Raw genomic sequence first — 19,050 nt, 5'->3', positions numbered from 1 at the left:
CCCTCCCCACTTCTGGGTTCCCCTCCTATCTTTACCTTACTCCATCTCTGGCGCAAAATTGTATTATTTTAAAATGGAGAGATTTACAGTTTTCCTAGCTTTGTTTTTGTGAGAAATCATTTGTCATAGTTAGGATTTTATGCCAAATCCCTGGTTCAGAAGACAAACCTTGATTAAACATTACTACAATGGAAAAACAAAATGACAATTCACCTTACAAGTTTGTTTCCAGGCACAGACTATCTTAAAGGGAAGACTGGATGCACAATATTTTACATGCAGAGGACGGTGCTAAGACTAATAACCAAGAGTTTCAAATTTCATCAACAGAGAAAGTAGACAAAATTCAAAAAGACAAAATGGTTTGTTTCCTCAGAATGGGCACAACACAAGGCTATTGACTCAAAGGCCTTGTTTTCCTTGGAAAAAGTTTTGCTTTATATAAAATATGACTAATTCCTACCTTTAGAGGAGGTAGTTGTTTGAATAAGACAGAGTTATTGCCAGTTTTGTTCCCGAGGTTGGAATACCATACCTGTAGCATTCTTAATTCATTCTGGGAAGAGAAAAGCATCAAAAAAACAGTTTTCCTTAGTCAAGCAAGGCCAGCCTTAGAATTTCCAAAATCAGCAACAACAAAAGGTAAGCAAAACCAAGACATGCTAAATTTACCAGTCCTTGGAGAGGAAAATAAAAGGTTTTCTTTTCTCTACTGGACTCCTTCCCAACTGCAAAAAAAGACAACACTGATCCTCTGAAGGTAGTAGTTGTAAAAGGAAGGATTTGATGTAATAATTTTTCATCAGTATTATATAGACAGGTGGCATTCATTGAAATTCATTGTTGGGGGTCCTAAGATTTTGATGTCTCTCCAAGAGCTTTTACAAATAATGCAACATGTTTTGACAGCACTGGGTATGTGTGAGAAATGAAATTTTCTCTTATATTTAATAGCCAGTTATTGTACTAGGACCAAGTTTTTCCCCCTTTCCTACTTCCTCATCCAGAAACCAAACTGTGGGAAATCTCTTTTCCCAGGCCAAGATCTAATCAGACAGTATAAAAACCCAAAACAGAATATCTAGTACTTTATTAAAATGCCTATGTAAAAAAGCTAAGGTCTAAGGTATATTTGCTTCACTTAAGTTCATGTAGAAAAAGACAGTCTGAGAAGTACTGGTTTTTTCAGTCTTTAAATGCAGCATGTTGTAGAAACTGTAGTAATCTTGTCTCTTCTTATGTAGTATAGAAAAATAGGGGTACCCTAAATTGCTTGAGCCCCAGTTATCTAGATAACCAGAGGGCTGAATGAGAATACACCAACAATCCACTGCAGTAGCCAGGAGCAGACCCTCTGAAGCTGTTCAAGCTCATATCAGCTTATCTACAGAGACTCTCCCCTTGCCTTTGCCTTACTGTTTATTGTTTATGCTCAAGGCTTGAACTGTCAGAACCAAAGTTTTTGTCTTTATCAGCACTGATGAGAGATTTCTGACTGTACAGACATCTCACTTACAGGAAAAAACAAGGCCTTAAATCTTAACTGCACCCCTTGAAACTGTGACCCTGCATGCATGCCATCTCATTTTGCTGAGGAGAAATAAAATGAGTACTTGTCTCAATAACTGTGCTTCGTTCTGTTTCTATTTTTTGTGGGGGACAGGTTTCTTTTTTTTTTTTAAACAGTACAAAGTTCTCAAGATAAAAAGGTTCATAAAAAGGTTCATCCTAAGCAATTAATGATAATTTTTTAAATCTTCAAAGCACGTGACCTTTTTATTCTTCTATAGTTACAAAAAAAAACCGTTTCTACATTAAGCTTCTCTGCAAGATGACAAGAAATAATGAATGACCTCTGGTGCATTTGTCCCATTACTACATGTATATATACTTACAAAGGATCCCTTAAGAGAGAAACTTGCAGTTTGTTCAGACACTGTAAAGAATCGAAGAGGTGGCCTTATGCATTTCGAATGCTGGTGAGTCTGAAAAAAAAAATCAAAGATCAAAAAAATTTAAATTAACTAGACATCCCTTGTTTAAAAAAATTAGTACTGACACTTGTGTGGCACCTTGAGGTTTATATTTTACATATGTCGTTCCACTTTATTCTTACAACAATTGTCCAAGTTAGGTACCATAACTATTAGTAACTCCATTTTACAGATAAGAAAACTGAGGCTCAGAAGCTTGTCTATGGTCCCACAGTTAGTCACTCAAGTTTACTAGAATTTTTCTAAATTTTTCATATGGCAGAAGAATAATTCATTACATTCATACATTACCATTTATTCCTCTATTTTCCAGTCAATGAGAAAAAAGTTTTGTTCCTAGCTTTTTGTTATCAAAAATAATGCTCCTATGAAAAATATATAATTACTATTCTTGGTGTCTATGTCTTTCTCAATATAAGCCCCCAGTAGTAGAATCTCTTGCCAAAGGATATGAACAATGAATTCATTTTTCTTTCATAATTGAAAACTGCTTTCCAGAATAGCTACAACAATAGGGTGGATTGCATTGAGATAATTGCCCAATTTTGTCATCTCCCCACAAAATTCATACTCCTAAAGAAAGCCTTTCTCAATACTACATTCTCTTGGGGGTACCATGTAGTCAAGAATCATAGAATAACACATTTCAGAAGAACTGAAACAACCTAGAAGGTAAATAAAATAAGGGCAGAGGCTATAAATGGGCTATAGCATGTTATCAAAGATGACTCACTATGCTCTTCAACATTTTTATCAATAAGCTGGATAACACCTTAGATGGCACACTTCCAGATGATACAAAGCAGGGATGGAAAGCTAATAAACTGAATAACTGAATTAGGATCCAAAAACATTGTCAGGCACAACAATTAGCCAAACATAAAATGGCAACAATGAGATAAAAGTTCTACACCTGGATTCCAAAAAATCAACTTCATAATTATAGAATAGGAAAGATGCAGCTAAACAAGTTTAGCTAAGTTTATCTGGAAAATATCCGGGGAGAGAGGGGGGGAAGGGAACAGGAAGGGATTCCTTAGGATACAATTGATATTCACTAAACCTCTCTGAATATGAGCTCAAAAGAAATCAGTAGTATGAAGTGACAGCTCTCCTAACTGGCATTAACAGGGGGATAGAGCCCAGGAGTATTATATTTGCTTCTCAATGTCATTCTGGTAAGAATATTGACAAATTAGAGGGTCCAAAGAAAAGCAAAGAGGATGGTAAAAGTACAAAAGTCATGTCATACAGGACTGAAACGAAAAAAAAAATTGAGAAAGTTTGGCCTGGAGAAACATAATAGCTGCCTTCAAGTTCCTGAAGGATTGTCAAACACAACAAATATATTGTCACGTACACTTGTCCTACTCTACCCCAAGGGGCAAGAGGAAATGGCAGAAGTTGGGAAGTTGCAAAGAATCAAATTTCAGCTTGATAAAAAAGGGAAAAGTTCCTAACAATTAAAATGGAATGGGCTTCCTCAAGAAGTTTTGGGTCCGCCCTCAAATAAAACTGGATGAAAAACCATCATGACATTTAATGAAAGATCCTTAGTGAGGTATGGTGTTCTGTGTCACACTAGACACCCTCTGAGGTCCCTCCCACCTCTGAGATTCAAAGAGTCTGTGATCCATCTACAAGAAGCAACATAAAATGTGTTATCCGGGTTCTCTCTCATTCCCCCTCCCCAATATCCAATTCAAGGTCTGACAATTTACTTTTCTAACATCTCTCCCACACACCCTCTTCTCTTCTGACATTGCCCTCATCCTAATTCAGGCCCTCATGGCCTCGCACCTGGACTATCACAATAGCCTCCTGGTTGGTCTCCTTGCCTTAAACCTCTGCCCACTCTAGTCCATCCACCACTCAGCTGTCAAAGTGACCTTTCTAAACCTCAGGTGTGACTATTTTATTCTCCTACTCAAGTCAACTCCAGAGGCTCCATCACCTCCAGCGTCAAATATCAAGTCCTCTGTTGGACATTCAGAGCCCTTTACAACCTGCCCCTCCCTACATTTCCCCTCTTCTCACACAACATACTCTGGGGTCCAGTAACACTGGCCTCTTTGCTACTCCTCATACAAAATATTCCATTTCATAAGTCAATAATATAAATAGTAAATACTACAGGAGTAGAGAGGATAGAGGCACTGATGCAGAGTGGGCGAAGTCACAGAACACACTTAACCTAACAGGCAAGATTTAAGCTGGTTCTTAAAAGGAGAGGGAGAGGAGCAGCTAGGTGGCACAGTGGATAGAGCACTGGCCCTGGATTCAGGAGTACCTGAGTTCAAATCCGGCCTCAGACACTTAACACTTACTAGCTGTGTGACCCTGGGCAAGTCATTTAACCCCAATTGCCCCACCAAAAAATAAATTAATTTAAAAAAGATCAACTATGCTGAAGGGAAAGCCTAAGAAAGGAGGAGTAAATAAAGAAAACCATCCTAGGAGTGGTTCAACTGCTGTGGGAAACAAAGTTACATAAAAATAATACTTTATTTTATAAATACTCATCCTCTATGGAGCAACCAGTTAATTAAATCAGCTTTTAAAATCTTACCATGGTTTCAATGATGATGGTGAGGTTCCCTAAGCCATCGGTAAGAGCTACATAGCTTCCACCTTTAAGTAAATGGCCAACTGTTTTCAGGTATCGCCACCCTGGCTGAGCAAACTGAGTGGTATGAGCTGTAGAAAGGCAGAAAGAAATTAAAAAATGAAAGCTCGAGGGTTTGGGGTTTTTTTCCAGAAGAGAAATGAACATCATTCTGTGTTACTATATTTTTTGTTCTAAAAGTATTCTACTTATGTAGAAACCGTCTATCAGAAATCTTATTTCATCTATTAAACAAAAACAATTAGCAATTTATTTCAGTAAAATTTTGCTATCCCTGAATTCTAAATACCTCATCAAGTGATTAGAGTCGCCCCTAGCAAGCCACTGTACCCCAGCCCAGACAGACCCTCTGCAGGGCCTGGATCTTTGGAAGAGGGGATCAAAGTACATTTTGTATCCCGAGTACCTACAGAGTTACAGAGAAGGTGCTTGATAAAAAGGTATAATTACTCTCTAATTATAAGAAAAGTTAAAGTAAGCCAGCCAATGTCACACTGCTAATAAGTGGACTTGATTTAAATGGAGAAAGGGCAAGCTAAACCAATCCCCTCATTTTAAAGATGAGGAAATTAAGTCCAAGAAAAGTTAAGTGATTTGACCAACTTCACACAGGCAATAGTCAGTAACAGAGGTGCATTCAGAACCCATCCTCTGAGTCTAAATTCAATTATCTTTGTATTATGGAGAATTCTGACCAAAAACTCAGGGACTCTTGACTCCTACTTAAATTTGCACTGTTTCAATTACACTCAGAGTGTTTATACCTGTAATCCAGAGCTTGGACAATTAGGGTAAATGTATTTAGTGTAGAATGAGAGATAGTATGATACACAGCAAAGGGTAACCATGGCTGGAACATGCCCACATGCATATAATGTGAAACATATATATCTAGAAGAGAGTAACTAATTAGAAATTATTTTTGATGCTATAGCATTAAGAACCTATGGTTTTAAGGAGAGGAAGAATCTACCTAGGGCACAGAACGTAGCCCCGCCACTGAGGAAAACAATGGGACAGATGAGGCTGGAGATGAAATGTATGAGTTGTTTGTCTCTTCTGGTGAAGGTACAGACAGTGAGTGCTTGCTTCCTCTTGAAAAGTATCAGTAATGGGGGTAGCTAGGTGCCAAAGTGGATAAAGCACTGGCCCTGGATTCAGGAGGACCTGAGTTCAAATTTGGCCTCAGACACTTGACACTTACTAGCTGTGTGACCCTGGGCAAGTCACTTAACCCTCACTGCCCCACCAAAAAAAAAGAAAGAAAGAAAAGTATCAGTAATCTCTGTGCAGATGACTACATACACACATACTTGCATAGTACATACCTATGTATTGTGTGGTATGTATGTATACATATGAATTGTATTGTATGTATATGTGTGTATACACACACATGTGCATACATGCATACATACATATCTCCAAACCTAATTACTCTGGATATCTCCAGCCAGAAGTCCCATAAGTATCACAAATTTAAAATGGTTACAATAGAATTAATTCTTTCTCCCCCTAAATCCATTCCTTCTCCAAACTTTCCTATTTTTATTGAAAGTCCCAACATTCTTTAAGGCAACTAAGTTGACAACCATCCAGTAATCCTCAACTCTTCCCTCTCCCTCACACACCATCTAATAAGGTGCCAAAACTTGTCAAATCTACCTCCATAATAACTCTGTCATCTATCCCCTTATCTCTACTCACACTGCCACTAGCCACTATAAGCCCTTATCACCTTCACTGAAAACTATTCCAACACCTTGTTAATTGGTCTCCCACCTTCTAGTCTCTCCCCTCTCTGATCCATTTTCTACACAACTACTAAAGTAATCTTCCTACAGTACTGTTCGGGTTACATTATTTCCCTGCCCAAGAAGCTCCATTGGCTTCCTATTAATTAATCTCCAGGATAAGAGGGACATTCCTTACCTTAGCATTTAAAGCCCTTCATAGTCTAGCTCCAACCAGACACTGACATATCCAGACATTTCAATTTACACTTTCAATTATTCTATATATCAATCAAACTGAGTGTACTTTCTGTTCCCTGAACTTTCAGTTCTATCTCCCACCTCCATACTTTTGCAAAGACTACTCCCAAACCTGGAATATACTTTCTTGTCACTTCTGCCTCTTATATTTCCTGCCTTCTTCAAGGCTCAGCTCTGGGGCCATGCCCTAAAAAAACTGAGCCCCCTGATTGTCAGCACTCTCCCCTACAATTACCTGTGTAAGGGTTGTATATGGAATATAAGTTTCTTCAGTAAATAGATTATTTTTCATTTCTTCTTGGTTCACAGTAGGTGCTTAATGAAAGTTTGTCGAATTTAATTGTTGAGTGATTTTCCCCCCCACAAAGTAAAGTTACCACCTCATATTTCTGTAACGATTGGAATGACACCACCTGCTGGAGACAGGACGCTCCACCATGAGAAGAAGGTGTCTGAGGGCAAGACATGCAGTTCTTTGGCATCAGGAAGTGACGTTTGCTTATGGGAGGAAGAGGGGGCGAGGCTGGCACTCTCTTTCGACAGGACTCTGGTTGAGAGTGGAGCTAAAGATGCGGTCTCCCTTTGATAGATGAATCTAGGTCTTTTTCTCTCTCTTCACCAAATTCTTATTCTCCTTAATAAATGCTTAAAAGTCTAAACTCTTGCTAAATCTTACAATTTATTGGCAACCACTCATTAGATATATAGACTAGCTAGAATTTTAGCCCCTTACATTTCACAACTAAAGCTGCAGTTTAATATGAGAATAATGAATTACAAAAATATAACTTGTAGAGTACTGAATTAGTTCTTTAAAAAATTATTGACCTAAAAAGAGGATATTTAAAATATAATATCCAGTGATAAATTGGCCCCCAAATTAGAGAACAAGATATAACTAACCTACTAGATTATTCATAGACCTTAATCTAATCTATAGTTTAAAGTTCAACTGCAATTTTTCTACATATTAGTAGAATTTCATGTCATACAAGTATGAGTTTTATCTATTTTCAAATTCAATATTGCTACTGCTACAAACAACTTTTATTAAGTTTTTCCTCCTTTATGAAAGGTGAGCCACTTTGATTAACACATAATCTCTGAAGAAATCAACAAAGATAACATAGTTATGAACCTAAAATAAAAACTTACTTTAATTTCTAACTTCTGTCAATACTTAAGAAAAAAAATTATTCAAACAGTATGATAGTAATAGTAACCAGGCTTGGTACCTCTGACCTGCACCTACTCAGCCTGAGGGAGCTGGCTGGATTCTTTAATGGAAGAGGGTGGGGGAAAAATGAAACAAAGAGAAGGAATAGAGAGATTGTGATCTAATACAGCCAGTGAGTCTCCTTATGACTGTAAGTCTATGCTTCAGCCTCCCACAAGACTATTTTAATTGACTGAACATAGCATTACATAAAATCCTTGCAATAAATATAGCTATTTCTTTGGCTAAATTGTCTTAAATTTATTTTAAGTACATTATATTTACATTGTCTCTTTGAAGTAGGATTATGGTGAGGAATCTGAGGCTTACCTGAAATCCAGATAGGACTCTCTACAACATAATGCCCACTCCAGGGCTCCTGAGCAGTCATCAATCCATCTCTCCCAAAAGGCAGTTGCTGGTAGTAACTAGCCACCAAGTTCCAAGCGATTGTGCTGAAAAATTAGTTTAGCAAATGAGAAAGACCAAAACTACTCTACAATTTAAATTTGTAGGAGCTTAAAGCTTCCCAACTTGAACAGTTTTGAGAACTCCTCAACAAACTTCCTTCTTCTCAAAGGGGAAAAAAAAAAAGAAAGTCAAAAACTATCAAAAACTGTAATCAAAAAAGTTTTTCTTCCCTTGCTTCTAATACTTCTCATTGAACAAGAATTAATTTATATTTTGTTTTATATTTTCTTCTTTTAAGCTGCTAATTTATGTCAATTATCGATCACTTATGTGTGCTGGTAAATGTTTAACAACCAGCTTTCCAGAAAAATAAAATGCCTGTACGACACATATTTAAATTTAATCTGCATTATTAACATTTTCTCCATCACTTTCTTAAGTCTAGACAGTCAACAAAACAATAAATTGAGTCCTGATTTGTAGCATTTGCCAATTTCCAAGGTGTAAATGCTCACAATGAAAATTTAACAATCAACTCTTTGGAGCTGGTTCTAGCATACCCCTCTAATAGCAATTAAAGTGGACTGTTATAAAAATGAGCTCACGCAGTCATGTTGCCGTTCACATAATTCTGATTCAAGATTCGGGCCCAGCAGCCTCCACCCACTTCATTATTGAAAGTGCTATAATCTTCTGAAGCCCAGAGAGTTTTGTTGGTCTTCAAGGCTTCAGGTGTAGTATAGGTTCCAGGATAATGAGCCCTAGGACAAAAAGGTAAGAGAAAATGAGCAAAGACTTTCAAGTATTAAAGCTATTCATTCCTTAGGGTAATGACTGGAATGATGCCACCTGCTGAAGACTTACTGTAGGAAAGCTCCACCATGAGGAGAAGGCCTCTGAGGGCAAGGCCATGCAGCTTTTCTTTGGTGTCAGGAAGTGACGTTTGCTTGTGGGAGGAAGAGGGGGAGAGGCTGACACTCTGTCTCTTTTCGTGAGGACTCTGGTGGAGAGTGGAGCGAGAAATGCGCTCTCCCTTTAATAGATAGATGAATCTAGGCCTTTCTCTCTTCACCAAATTCTTATTCTCCTTAATAAATGCTTAAAAGTCTAACTCTTGCTAAAGCTTATAATTTATTGGCGACCACTCATTAGATATTTTAGACAGACTAGCTAGAATGTTAGCCCCTTACATTAGTTTTCCATTTCCAAAAAAATGGTGAGAAGTTTGAAAAAGAATTGAAAATAAGCACAAAGTGCTTATTTATAGAAGTATACTAGAACTTTTGACAAACCTAAAATACAGTAAAATTGCAGCTATTCAGGACCCTTGGGGAACAAGGCATTCTGGAGAACTGAATACCCCAGAGAGCTAAAGACTAATGCTTTAATAAAAGTCCAAACTTTTATTTTGCTTTTAATGAAAACTTTGTAAAAATCTACTTCAAGCATACCTTAAATTTAGCCAAAATAATTTTATAATAATATCATTAATAGACTATTTATTATTAAACCCCACAGTATCACAAAACCCAAAAGCAATGTTGCTTGACAATCACTTGAGACCCACTGTCTATGAATTTACTTTCTTCCTGTAATTCTGTTTCACCTAATATTGTGCTTTTATGAAACCAATTTACTTCAACAAATATTAATCACCTATTACACAGGGTTCAAAGTCAACACTAATACAAGGATTAAAAAAAAGACATAATCCCTGCCCACAAGGAACTTCCTTCCCACCCACCCACCCTCTACCTCCAGCTCCAGGAGGAGTATTACACATACACAAGCACTATACAAGTACAGTGTAATCTAAGCAACAGGAAATTTAAATGCTCTAGGAAAACTTGAGGAGGAAGAGGTGGGGGAGATAAATCAGAAAAGGCCTCAGGAAGGATGAGACACCTAAGAAGAATCTAGAAGGAAAACTTTCAATGGACAAAGATAAGAAAGGAGTCAACTTCAAGCACTGGGAACAGCTGGATCAGGAAACAGCAGGATAAGTGAATAGCCAGTGGTCCAGAGCTATCTTATGTCTAGAGCAAGAGTTCTTAACCTGGGGTTCATGAACTTGTGATTTTAATACTGCAATAGCTGTTTCAATTTATTTGGTTCCCTTTGTAATCCAACCTTTTATTTTAGGCATTTAAAAACATTCTTCTGAGCAGGGGTCCCTTCATTTCACCAGAGTGCCAAAGGGGTCCATGACACAAAAATGATTAAGAACCTCTAGATTCGAGGGACTGAGTGGGAGAAAAGGTGTAACCACTGCTCTATGTGGCTCACTTAAAAGTTAGCTATCCATGAGTTTGAGCAATCCTGGAGGGCAGGCACTTATTTAACTCAGCATTTCCACTATTATATAGGACATTGCACAGCACATCCCAAACAAGTAACTATTAAGTGAATGCCCATTGTATCTTTTTTTTTTTTTTTGATGAGGTAATTGGGGTTAAGTGACTTGCCCAGGGTCACACAGCTAGTAATTGTTAAGTGTCTGAAGTTGGATTTGAACTCAGGTCCTCCTGAATCCAGGGCCGGTGCTCTATCTACTGTGCCACCTAGATGCCCCTCCATTGTATCTTTTTAAAGAGAAAAATGAGCTGGTTTCTCTTTCCCAGTACCTTAGTGCAGTGTTCTTCAAGAGTTAACAATTGTTGTTGTCATTTTCCCAAAGTTTCAAAGATGAAAGTAATTAGCCTCCACTTCACATTACACCCAGAAAAGACAAAGTAATTTATAGATGAAATTATAACAACACTCCCACTTCCATCTAAATAATTTCTTTTCTAGCTAAACTACAGGAATCATTAACATGAATGACCTATTTTTTTCCCCAAGATTCAAGCTATTTTATAAAGCTCTTCAAGCAGGTAAAGGGGCACTATAAAAATTTCCATTTTAATTGTAGTGTATGCAGTTTTTAAAGATTTTTAAATACTAATTTTAACTACCTAGCTCTGAAGTTTTCCAAGCCCATGGACTAAAGTGACCACACCACCAGTGAGGTATTATTTGCTGAGAAGGATTCAAGTGAATCAAAACACTTGAAGGCCTTCACCAGCAAAGACTTGCATCCATCAGATCCAAAGCCTTAGGGAACCAGAGGCCCTGTCCTTTCTAGGGCTCAAGAACTGGAAAGCACAGCACTTCTAGGCCTTCTAGCTATGGTTATTTCCATGTTCTTTCTACCTCCCATTTTGGAATTGAGATATCCATACCTGGCAATGAAACTAAGTTCAGGAGCACCAGAGGGTCCCTAAAACTGGTCATTTACTCACTAAGAAGCCTAGACAAAATTCTATTCACCACCTACATCCCCAGGTACCCAGTGCTTGGAGTAAAAAGAGATTTGTTACTAATAGCACTTGCTCCATACAACACTGTACTCAGTTATTACAGAAGATGGGGGTTCCAGTCAACTGGTAGTCCTCCTATCTTATGGCTGGCAAAAAACACCCTCTTCTTGCCCCCCCACCTTATCTCTGTGACTGAGTTAACATCAAAAAAAATTCTTTCTTCCACCATTCTCAGTGGGCCCTACCCCTTCACATTCCAGATCTTCTTCTGCCCTTCCCATATACCATGCCTTCTGGAATTTCTATCGTATTATGAACAAGTTCTCCTTCCTCCTAGGTCTCCCTCAAATCATTCCATCTTCTAGTACTCCAAGTTGGCTCCCTCCAGAAGACACTTTGTTTTGGGCTTCCTTTCTTCATGCTCCACAACACACTGGGCTAGACAAACTATACATACACCTTATTCCTTACTGCCATTTCCAGTCCCCTCTCAGCGAATACCCTGTAAGTCTATATTACCCCACCCAGAACTCTGTCACAGTTATCTTCTGACTTTCAAGTCCTCCTTACTCCTGTCTCAAGGCTCATGGTCATTTCCATCCTAAACCTTGCCTTCACTGTTAAAGACTTAAAAACATATACACTAATGGATGTCACCTTAAACATCCTGGACTACCAGATCACCAACCTCCTAAACTTCCACTGCAACTTGTCTACTACTACACAAGGATAGTTACTTCTTAGATCTCCCCATCCTCTAGAACTCCCTGGTCTGCCTTAATCATGCCTCATCTACTCAGACGACTGCCTCTACCCCTTCTCTCAACAGATAATCTGGACTCCACTCCTGAGCCTCTCTCAGCTCTAACTGGTGAATTTTTATCTTTTTATTTTGCTGGGGCCCAACAAGACCTTTTGTGGCTATCTCTTTACCATTAACCCTGGCTCAATTATCCTCCCTCCACTTCCCTGATTTCCAGCATCCTTCCTGTATTGTCTTTCCCCATTAAAATAGATGCCTGGGGGCAGCTAGGTGGTGCAGTGGATAGAGCACCGGCCCTGGATTCAGGAGGACCTGAGTTCAAATCCGACCTCAGACACTTAATACTTACTAGCTGTGTGACCCTTGGCAAGTCACTTAACCCCAATTGCCTCACACACATGCAAAAAATTTTAAAATAGATGCCTGATGGCAGGGACTGCTTCCCTGCCCTCTTAATGAGATAAGCTCAGCACAGTTCCTGTCATACAGAAGATGCTTAATAAATGTTCTCATTCTTTCTAAACCAATATTCTTTATTTTCACTATGACCTGCAATGCCTACAATCCCTCCACTCCTCTCCGTTCAAGTTCCTTCAACCTTGTTCTAGCCCAAAGCTTCTTAAACTGTGGGTCATGACCCCACATGTGGTCACGTTAACTGAATGTGGGGGGTGAGGGGGGTCGAAAAAATTTGCCATCAGTAAAAGGTTATGTGTACCTATTTTATATACCTAGATACCCAGGGTGGCATAAAAATTTCTTGGGCAAAAAGGGGTAACTAGTGGAAAAAGTTTAAGAAGCCCTGTTTTAGCCTCATTTTTCTCCCTTCACAGTTTTAACCTTGGGGTGGACCAGTTCCATAATCCTTGGAAATCCCTGTCCCCTGGTCCTGTTGCTGCCTGTGTCTTACCGATCGCAAACATGAGTTACACACATCACCTGTCTTCTAAGTTTCTTCCAAGTGCTGATGAAAAAAGCCATGTAATGATGCCAATCAGGTCCAGAAAAACATACACGATCTCAGCTGGCCCTCGCTGCTTTGTGGCAAGACTTTTTATTCTTTTCTGACATCATCCAAAACCTTGTTTCTCTCATTAAGCTCCCCAAACAACCCCCAGTTTTTAGGGACCCATTCTTTTGTCAACAATAAATCTCACGTCCTATTTAACTAAGATAGAAGGCTCTCTATCGGGCATTCCCTCATCTCTGATATCATATCCCAAAATCCCTCTACACCATCCCACATCTCTTCTCTGGGCTCACCTATTTTTCAAGGCCAAGGCTCTCTACATTCCACTGCTCGCTTGCTCTCTCGCTCTCTCTCTCTCTCTCTCTCACCCTCTCTCTCTCTCTCCTTTAATCTTTCTTTATCCACTAGCCCCTTTCTTCCTAACTTCAAATATCTTTCAGGTTGCACCCATTCTTAAAAAGCATCCAAAAAAAAAAAAAAAAAGGTGAGGGGGCAGCTAGGTGGCGCAGTAGATAGAGCACTGGCCCTGGATCAGGAGTACCTGAGTTCAAATCCAGCCTCAGACGATTGACACTTAACTAGCTGTGCGACCCTGGGCAAGTCACTTAACCCCAATTGCCTCACTTAAAAAAAAAAAAAAGCATCCATTTGACTTGGCCATTCCTCACATTACTGCCTTATCTTTCCTCCTACATAATGAAACTTGAAGAATCACAGCTCTAGAGTGAGGTTCCTCAAACTGGGGTACAGGGAATCAAGGACAGATTTCAGGGAGTCTATGAACTTGGATGGCAAATAAAATAAAATAAAAGTCTTTTATTTTCATTAATCCCTTAAGTGAAATTTGGCATTTCCCTGAATTACAAATATAGGCAACAAAATATTAATCTGAGAAGGTACATAGCTTCAACAGACTGCCAAAGGGGTCAAAGATACACCCCCCAAAAATGTTAAGAAATCTAAGCCATCTAGTACAATACATGTCCTCTACCTCTTTTTACTCATTCACTACCCACTCAACTCCAAAGCTCTTACAATCTGCCTTCAGGCTCTACTAATAGACTGAACTACCCTCTGTCAGATTAGCATGAATGATTTCTTAACTGCTAAATCTAATGGCCTCTTCTCAGTCCTCATCCGACTTGATCACTTTGTAGCTTCCAACACTATGGCCAATCCCTCGTCCTAGAAATTCTCTCCCTCCCCACGCACATAAACATATCCTATAAGGCGCCAAGTTTTGTCTTCTTCTCCCTCTTCATCTCTCATATATCGAGATCCTTCTGTCTCTTCCCAAGACTATTACCTTAGTTCAGACCCTCATCCCCTCTCACCTCGACTATTACACAACAGCCCCCAAATTGCTCTGACCCCTGCTTCTGGTTTTTCCTCTCTCCAAATCATCATCCACAGAGCTTCTAAATTAATATTCCCAGGGACAAAGGTCTGATTACTTTATTCCCCTATTAAAAATCAGCAGTGACTCCCTACTACCTCTAGGGAAAAATCAAAACTCCTCAAGCTAGCACTTAATGTCCTCCAAAATTTGGATGCCACCTTCTTTTCCAAATAAATGTTACTCTTTCCCTTTCATGTGCCTTATGTCTTAGTTAAATTAGTCTACCAGTTATTCTCTAAATTTGACATCCCATCTCCCATCTCCAGACTTTCGAACAAGTGAGACCACATGCCTGGAATAAGTGTTCCTTCTTCATCTCTGCCTCTTCCATCTATATAGCTTCTTTCAAGGCTCAATGCTGGTACCATGACCTACATAAAGTGTTTTCTGAGCCTCCCAAATATTAATGTTCTCTCCTCAAATTTTCCTGTATTTACAGTACAAATTATAGTCTCCTAAAATAATATAATCTTCTTAAAGGCACCATTTTTTACCTTTGTCTTTGTATTCTTGAGATTTACCTCAGAGTCTTGCACAAAGCAGATACTTAATGTGTTGCAATGGTTTGGTTTTTTTTTTTTAGTGAGGCAATTGGGGTTAAGTGACTTGCCCAGGGTCACACAGCTAGTAAGTGTTGTCTGAGGCCAGATTTGAACTCAGGTACTCCTGAATCCAGGGCTGGTGCTTTATCCACTGCGCCACCTAGCCGCCCCAATGTGTTGCAATGAATTGAAGTAAACAATGGTCTTCCTCTTTGCTATTTGTTGTTGTTCAGTCGTTTTGTAACCCCATTTGGGGTTTTCTTGGCAAAGAGACCAGAGTGGTTTGCCACTGCCTTCTCCAGCTCACTTTACAGATGAGGAAACTGAGGCAAACAGGATGAAGTGACTTTTCCAGGGTCACATTGCTAGTAAGTATCTGAGATCAGATTTGAACTCGGGAAGATCAATCTTCCTGACTCCAGGCCTGGCACTCTATCCACAGCCACCTAGCTGCCTTCTTTGCTATACACAAACCTAATTTGACTTGAAATATCATCCTCATCTTACATCACTGCGAGAGCCAATAGTCAAAACCCTTTTAAAAAATAAAAAATAAGTATCTAGATCACTCATTTAAGATATTTCCAATTGGTTTCCATTAATACCTTAGACTAAAATAGGAATTGAGTAAGCATTTTAATTTGTTGATGTTACTTTTCTTTATTCCAACTTGAAATTAGAACAAGGGCTGTTTTATATGGGAATGATGCCCTTCCCTTGCAACCAAAAAAACTTCCAATTCTACCTCTTCTGGTTTTACATTGCTTCCCCCATGAAGCTGCCCTCTGCTTTAAAGTTGTGAGCCCTTTCACAGGCAAAGTTTCTGTATGTGCAGAGAAGTCCTTATGTATATCATGGCTGACTACTGTTTGTGAACAATTTTAACACAATCTATGTTAACATTTCTCTTCTCATGCAAATGTTTTGTTTTCTTTAAATATCCTCATTAGAAGCTCTAGGCAAGTGAAGAGTATTTTGGAAATTAGCCCTAGAAAGGAATAAACAAGCAGAGTTTATCACATTGTCAAGCTTAAGCTCTACTTTAATGAGCTAACATTGCCAAATGAAGACAAAAAGAATCAACTGAACACTTAGGCTGCCTATGTGTCAACATAGGCACAATCAGTTTTTTAGCCTATTGCTAATCAGAGAAAAATGGGCAGCTAGGTGGCACAGAGGATGGAGTACCTCACCTGGAGTCAGGAAGACTCACCTTACCGAGTTCAAATCTGGTCTCAGATACTTCCTGGCTAGGTAACCCTGGACAGGTCACTTAACCCAGTTTGCCTCTGTTTCCTCATCTGTAAAATGAGGTGGAAAAGGAAATAGCAAACCACTCTAGTCTCTTTGCCAAGAAAACTCCAAACAGGATCATAAAAAGAGTGGGACACAACTGAAAATAACTAAACCAAAATAAAAAATAAAAAAATCATAGGAAAATAGAAACAAAAGGGCTAGAAGGAACCTTAGAGACATTCTAGTGAGACCTCCATACTTTAGAGATAAGGGAATTAAGCCTAGAGAAAGGACATGACTTGCCCAAGACTCCCTCCTAAATTAGGACAAGAGCTAGGACTCAATTCTGGGTCTATTGTTAGTATAGTTCCCCTTTCTGCTCTACCATATGCCATACGTCATTACCTTTGTGAAAGTGAAAGAGAACAGAACAAATGAATATCACTGTATTCACATCCACTTAAATCTCTTGTTTTAACTTCAGAGGATCATGGGATTCTATTTAAAGTTAGGAGTGACTTACAGGTCATCTAGTCCAACCCACTCAGTTTCCACATGAAGAAACCGAAACCTAGTGAGGTTCAGAGATGCCTGAAATTATACAGGCCATAAGGAGCAGAGCAAAAATCTGAACTCAGATCTTTTTGGCTCCAAATTTGTTTCTCTTTCTATTATACTATGCTTACTTCCTCTGTCCATTAATTAACAGCAATAAATACCTATTATGGTATTATTATGGTATATTCAAGGGGCAATATGGAAAGGCCTAATGGCAATGAGCTAGAACCCTAACAAGAAAGCTTTGTGAGATTTAAAATTGGATACTAGAGCATTAATCTCCCCTCTTTAACCTTTCCCTTAATTTATCTCCCAGACTAGTAAATGGAAGAAGCCTCTGGTCTCTAGTTAGAGCTTTTATTGTTTGGTAGTTACAAGGTGATATTGATTAGAGGGATAGGAAAGTAGAAATACAAAACAAATAGTCTTAAATCTAAGCTTACTCTATATTCCGTATAAAACCCACCAAAAGTCCAAGGCCACCTTTGGGGAGGAGAGCCGCGTCAGGCATGTGCTGCTAACGACGAGCCGGGCCGCGTCCAACTCCAGTCAGCGTCTGTCTGTGTGTTGAGCCAGTCCTCGGACCAGGAGAGCAGGAAAGAGATCCCACTTCCGTTCTCTCCTTGCCTTTTAAGCTCGCACCCCGGAAGTGGAGTGCTTAGCAGCCGGACTGGACTGACATGCATAGCCCGGGCACGGCCGTCGGTCTCCTCCCCAAAAGGGTGGTCCTTCAAAAACTGGTGTCTTTCCATATTCACTAACCGACTGTTAAAAACTTTTTACCACACAAGGTTAGCATCCTTATTAATGCTTAGTTGTTAAAAAGTTTATGAAGTAAGACACAGGAGATGCACCTTTAGTCAGGAACACCCAACAGGGCCCCTTCTGCCAAAGTGGCTGAGACTGATAGATGACTTTAGCATGGGAATTCTGACATACAGTAGGGTAAAGGCAATATAAGGTTTCCAGCAGCAATATTGGGGGGGAGGGGCACCAGTGAGGGGAGGGAGAAACCAGATTGCCACATTGCCTAAGGAGAGATGAACTAGCCCAAAAGGTGAGAAATGATCAAAGCTTCCATGCCAGTCATCAATGGGATAAGGGAATCAGCCTGTAAGTGACTGCTATACTTCTAGCCTGGGTGAGGTAGGGAGACTCAGTCTCAAATAAATAATCAGATAGATGGATGAACAGACGGACAGACAGACAAAAAACTAATCTGGATTTTTTAAAAGGAATACACAGAATGCACTATCAGACTCAACATTATTGCTACTGATAAAAAAATACGCTGAGTAACAAGATTTCATGAAATGCTCATTTTGTTTGACACTTGTAAAGTTTAGAGTAAAAATAAAATAAAATAAAATAATAAAGTTTCATGAGCAAGACAAATGTAGCTATTTAGTTATCCCTCAAGAAAATGAAGGGATTAGATCTCTAAAGGCCCTTCTCTAAATCATAATGAAGGATTCTATAACTATATGCAAACAGAATAGTCAATATATCATTTCAATAACCTTCTAAGAAATAAAGTACTCTAAAATGAAAATAGATTTTTAAAATACTTTATAGACTTTTCACTCATTTTAATACAATGTCAACTCCTGAGTTTGCTTAATAAATGCCTACCACTAGTGGTATTATTACTAATGCCATTATTACTCATTTCTATAAGGTAGGAAAAGCTGTAATCACTCTCTTTATAGGACTAAACGTTATGGATGGAGAAGACAGGTAATTCTTCCCACAAAGAGCAGTATGAGGACAGGTACTAGATGTCCTGACTAGTCAGCAAATTTTATTATCCAAACAATTAGGCTGTTGCAGTCATAACTAGACAAAAGAGATACCTTCATCTTAAACCACAGTCACACTGAAAATACCCATCCTGGGAAAACAAGTCAAAACTTGTCTAAAAACAATAATGATAATGTTAATTTCTTTCATGCTTTAAGGCTAACAAAGCACATACTTCACCAAACCCTCTGAGATAATGAGAGGATCAATGGCCACTCTTTTATAGACAAGAAAACCACGCC

General features: G+C 38.9%; 1 protein-coding gene across 1 annotated transcript in view; it reads right to left on the bottom strand.

The window, feature by feature from the left end:
• GALC (galactosylceramidase) overlaps positions 1-19,050 on the bottom strand; it is a 69,952-nt gene that overhangs the window by 25,855 nt on the left and 25,047 nt on the right. The window contains exons 8-12 of the mRNA XM_043984845.1: positions 8,847-9,002; positions 8,161-8,285; positions 4,564-4,691; positions 1,896-1,985; positions 464-556 (exon numbers count right to left, since the gene is read on the bottom strand). Of these exons, the coding sequence (XP_043840780.1) occupies positions 464-556; positions 1,896-1,985; positions 4,564-4,691; positions 8,161-8,285; positions 8,847-9,002 (592 nt within the window). The remainder of the gene's footprint in view (positions 1-463; positions 557-1,895; positions 1,986-4,563; positions 4,692-8,160; positions 8,286-8,846; positions 9,003-19,050) is intronic.

The sequence above is a fragment of the Dromiciops gliroides genome, chromosome 2 (genome assembly GCF_019393635.1).
Source record: "Dromiciops gliroides isolate mDroGli1 chromosome 2, mDroGli1.pri, whole genome shotgun sequence".
Classification (NCBI taxonomy): Eukaryota; Metazoa; Chordata; class Mammalia; order Microbiotheria; family Microbiotheriidae; genus Dromiciops; species Dromiciops gliroides.
Note: the sequence above shows the minus strand (reverse complement) of the source record. Positions and strands in the feature narration are given on the sequence as shown.